The sequence below is a fragment of the Propithecus coquereli genome, unplaced genomic scaffold (assembly GCF_000956105.1).
Source record: "Propithecus coquereli isolate 6110/MARCELLA unplaced genomic scaffold, Pcoq_1.0 Scaffold591, whole genome shotgun sequence".
Lineage (NCBI taxonomy): Eukaryota > Metazoa > Chordata > Mammalia > Primates > Indriidae > Propithecus > Propithecus coquereli.
The window spans coordinates 407,488-412,025 of NW_012151852.1; the positions used below are offsets into that span (position 1 = coordinate 407,488).

A 4,538-nucleotide genomic window follows, 5' to 3' on the forward strand; every position below is an offset into this window, starting at 1 on the left:
CCTCCAGAGTGCTAGGATTATAGGCGTGAGCCACCGCGCCCGGCCCAGATTTTCTATTTCTTAAATGCTTTAAAGATATAAAGCATATAAAATCACATTTGCTGCTTTTTAAAGTACAAATCCCAGATCTGTGGAGTCAGAATTCCTGGGTGTGTGTCGTCAAACACGTTCCACAGGTGATACTGACATGCGTCCGCTTCAAATAGATTCAGTTAATAGTACATGAGTGCACCATTATAGTAATTGTGTGGCTATGTTACTGCTTTATAGAAATGTATATAATGAATAATTATGTAATTATACTGTAACAATTAACAATATCATTAATTGTATTAATTGTGCATTTTCTTATTTTACAGAAACTTAAACAGGATCTAAAGGAGTTTCATTCTTCTTCTCTGGTACTTTTGAGAAGTTATCAGACTCAGTATGAGGCCTGCGTTTCTGCGATAGTGGCTGCAGTCGGGAGAACGCAGCTCGACGCGGAGGCGCTACAGGGTAGGAGGGCACTGGGCTGACCACGAGCCAGGCCACGTTCACGGAAAATGCCTGCAGTTTTAAGACAAACAACCGCCTAGAATATAAGTTTCCATTTCTTTTTACTTAGCCGACACCTAATTCAAGGGGCGAGACTGCGCACCATGTAACCCATTAACATTTATTAGGCACCTGCTGTGTTCCAGTGGCTGCCGCCCGGCCAGGAAACTTCTGTTTCTCCTGGTTACCAAAAAGCACGTTCCTGACCCCAGCGGTCACCGCTGGCCGGTGCCTGGTCCCTGTTGAGCTTTCTGTGTAAGATGTTCCTAAAACACGGGGCAAAGTTGTCTTATGGATTCAGGGCTTTCTTCAGTTCTAAGAATTCCAGCAGTTTGACTCCTCTCTGGTTATAATGTGTTTGTTATCTTCAACCACCGTACTTGAAACTCGTGGAAGAGGTTGCTTTCATTCTGTTAAAAGAAAAACTCGAGACAAATTTAACTTAACAGAGTTTAATTAACAAGGAATGACATGCGAATTGGGCAGGCCCCCAACCAGGTTAGGGTCAGGGACTCCGACGTGTGGAGGGAGGGGTTTATGGACAGAGAAAGGTACAAGATGCAGGAAACAGAAGTGAGGCACGGAGACAGCCGGTGGGTACAGCCCTGTTTGGACGCGCTGCGCACAGTCTCAGGCCGTGAGTGGCCGAGACCTGGGCTTGTAGGAGAGGAGGCCGACGTCTGTTACACGTCCAGTCAGGTTGCAGTTCAGGCCAGACTTAAAATATGTAAGGAGGCGGCTTCGGCCAAACTCAACAGTTCCGTAGTTTTAAACCCTCCACCCAAGTAGCGCTGCACACAGACACGCCACCTCATCCTCGCTGCTCTGTACTGTTCCGTGTGTCCACCATGAACAACTTCTAAGGACAGCAGTGTGGTACATTGGCCATTTTGTTGTTATTCCAAAATAGGAGTATGAAAAAGTTTAATTTATGCTATTTTTCTATTAGGCAACCGATAATTGTATTTTAAACAACTTGAGCAATGTAGGATCTCATTTTGGTCTCTTCAGCACAGTCGATCCCAGGGGACGTGACGGCGTGTTTGTAGGTGTGATGCATGGGTGCGTGTAGGGTCCAAGTCACGTGCCCTAGGAAGAGGGACAGTAACATTATTTTGTGAAAATTAGTGAAGCTCGGCTGTGAGAGGTGAGGTGTGTTGTAGAGAACTCGAGGGAGAAGGTGGGAGCAGCTACGGTTCTTTCCCTACAGACACATTGACATAGATGACGATGCAGCTGGCGAACCCCGCGTGCAGGTGCGGTGCACACACTCCTCTAGGGGTTCCACCAGCAAGGGCGTCCTCGCACGTTTGTGGCTAGGGGTCGTGTTCAGGGGCTCCCGTATCCCTGGTCAACCAGCTCCTCCTGGGGTCCAACTCTCGTCACGACGAGTCTCAGACTCCGCCTGACACGCAGACGGCTCATTCCGCAGTTCTGGCGGGGAGGAGCAGGCGCAGGCCGGTGGCGGGGGCCAGGCACGGTCAGGGTCAGAGACCAATGGACTGGGAGGGTCTCTGTGCAGAAAACACCCTCAGAGTCTGGGGTCCTTCCGCTCTCTTACACCGCACTCAGCCTGGGTGTTACCAGGTGTTTCTTTCATAAAGGGAGTTTAGTTATTCTTGTAAGCATAAGCATCATGAAAGTTGCACTGTGCTGAGGTGGCCTTGTCTCCTGGACATCCTGGGGCCGGGGTAGGCATGCCTGGGCACCTTGCAACATGCTGCTAAGTGACACGTGGTGTCGGCCCTGCGAGAGGCTCGAGCGGGTCTGCCATGAATCCTGCAGACAGGATGCGTCTCCCCCACGCTGCCCTGGGCCTCACTCCTATGGCCACGCAGCCTCCACGGCGAGGGCAGGTCTGGGCATCCAGGTCTCCAGGCTTGGCTGGGACCCACACGCCGGCCCTTGTGCCCCACTCATCCTCACATCCTGGCAAGATGCCGCCTTCCTGGTTGACAGATGCAGAGGTGGAAGCCCAGGGTTGCCCTGACGCTGGGCAGAACCGGAGGCCAGACCCGGCTTCTCCTCCCATGCCGAGCTCTCCCCACACCGAGGCAGCTCTGCGGAAACCTCTGGTACTTTAGGCAGCAGCCCCCTGCGGCAGCGCAGGTGACTGGACAGTGTCCACTGCCTGGGTGACCTTGCAGCCCACAGGGCTGTCCAGCCAGGTGTCCTGCACGGGCTGCAGGAGTCCTTAGCCACCGTGGGGCAGTCCGCCCAGCACCCGCAGCGGCAGAGCACACACCACAGCCCCACGGCCACCCTCGCTGGCTTCATCGTGTTTTTAATATCTTCTGTGCTTAGAGAAAATAATGGGTCTCTGCTCCTGTGAATCTCATCGTAACCTGGGGTAAAACTGTCCTTTCAGCCTGGCAGTCACAGGCAGTCCATCTCGAGCAGTCCTTGCAGGAGATCAGAGCGCGCTACCAAGCGGAAAAGCAGAGAAGGAAACTCCTCCACAACAGTTTGGTGGTAAGCGCCGTGGGGCGTCAGCTTCCGGGTGTCCCCGTGCAGTGGTTCAGGAAAAGGCGGTTCAGGAAAGACCTAAGCAGCGACATTGAGGTTGACCTACGTGAAACCAGACAGCACTGGGGCCAGAAGGACACCTGACAGAGCGTGGCCGGTGCCCAGGGAGGAGCGGGAAGGTGGAGCGGGATGGAGCGTCCCTGTGCCCAGCACGACTGGCAGGCCACGGGGCGAGGGGAGCAGCGCAGCCTGGTTCCTGCCTCCCCAGGTCACTGGGCTGCTCTGTTGGGAGGCTCGAGGGGGAGCACGGAATCACCGCAGTGTCGCCAGGTGCTGGTGGCCGTGGCAGGGGTGGGAGGTGCTCGGACCAGCGGGAGGTCGTGCTGGGGGGGAGGAGAGAGAGGCGGTAAGGACGGGGCGAGCCGGGCTGGCCCCTCCCTGCCTGCGTTTCCTCCTGCCCGTGACATTTAGAGTTTTTAAATTTAAAATTTAAAAGATAAAGTTAAGACTCATGTTTCCATTTACCAACATGAGGCTGTCAAAGGTGACGATTTATTGGACAAAACTTACTTGTGGGGTTTGGTGTTCCTCGCTGTACCGTGCTCGAGACTCTGCGGCATGAGACGTTCCTTAGTGCCGGACACATCTGAGAATAATTCTGAGTTTAAGCACGTCTACTCATGTGGCTCAGTACTGCTCACACTGCTGTAAGAGAACATTTATTGAACGCTCACTGTGTACCAGGCACTTGTAAAAGGATTTCGGTCCCCGTCATCACTCACTCTCCACGATCGCGCCGCCTCTGCAGGTTGCTGTAAAGACCAAGCGAGGTGTTCGTGCAGTGAAGGTTCCCAACAGGCTGCAGCCTTTTCATCTTGCGTCCGAAAGGGCAAATGACTCTCGCTGAGATGGAAGCAAACCCCGCACAGACGGTGGGTGGTGGGAGACCGAGTGCTCTGCTCACGTCGGTCTCCTGACCAGCAGCTGCTCTCGTTGCATGGCCTGTGGAGAACGTGCGGACAGCGTCACTGTCCCGGCTTCTGTGCAGACAACGGGGCCGGGAGCCCGAGAGCTGTGAACCACTGGGCACCAGTCGCCCGGTTCCCAGGGGTGGGAGCAGCTGTGCGGCACAACCCGTCCAGGGCACTCCACTTGCCATAGTCGAAGACAGGATTTTAGGCTGGACGGTTAGACGTTTCTGCGCACTTAAAGGACACCAGCAGGAGTTTGTAAGAATCAAACTATTCTCGGCCGGGCGCGGTGGCTCACGCTATAATCCTAGCTCTCTGGGAGGCCAAGGCGGGCGGATTGTTTGAGCTCAGGAGTTCGAAGCCAGCCTGAGCAAGAGCGAGACCCCATCTCTACTAAAAATAGAAAGAAATTATCGGGACAACTAAAAATATATAGAAAAAATTAGCCGGACATGGTGGCGCATGCCTGTACTCCCAGCTACTCAGGAGGCTGAGGCAGAAGGATTGCTTGAGCCTTGAGTTTGAGGCTGCTGTGAGCTAGGCTGATGCCACGACACTCACTCT

General features: G+C 53.8%; 1 protein-coding gene across 1 annotated transcript in view; it reads left to right on the forward strand.

Moving 5' to 3' along the window:
• Positions 1–4,538, forward strand: part of KIF25 (kinesin family member 25) — a 59,009-nt gene that overhangs the window by 25,821 nt on the left and 28,650 nt on the right. Inside the window, exons 3-4 of the mRNA XM_012658959.1 lie at positions 360–498; positions 2,906–3,009. Coding sequence (XP_012514413.1) covers positions 360–498; positions 2,906–3,009 — 243 coding nt within the window. The remainder of the gene's footprint in view (positions 1–359; positions 499–2,905; positions 3,010–4,538) is intronic.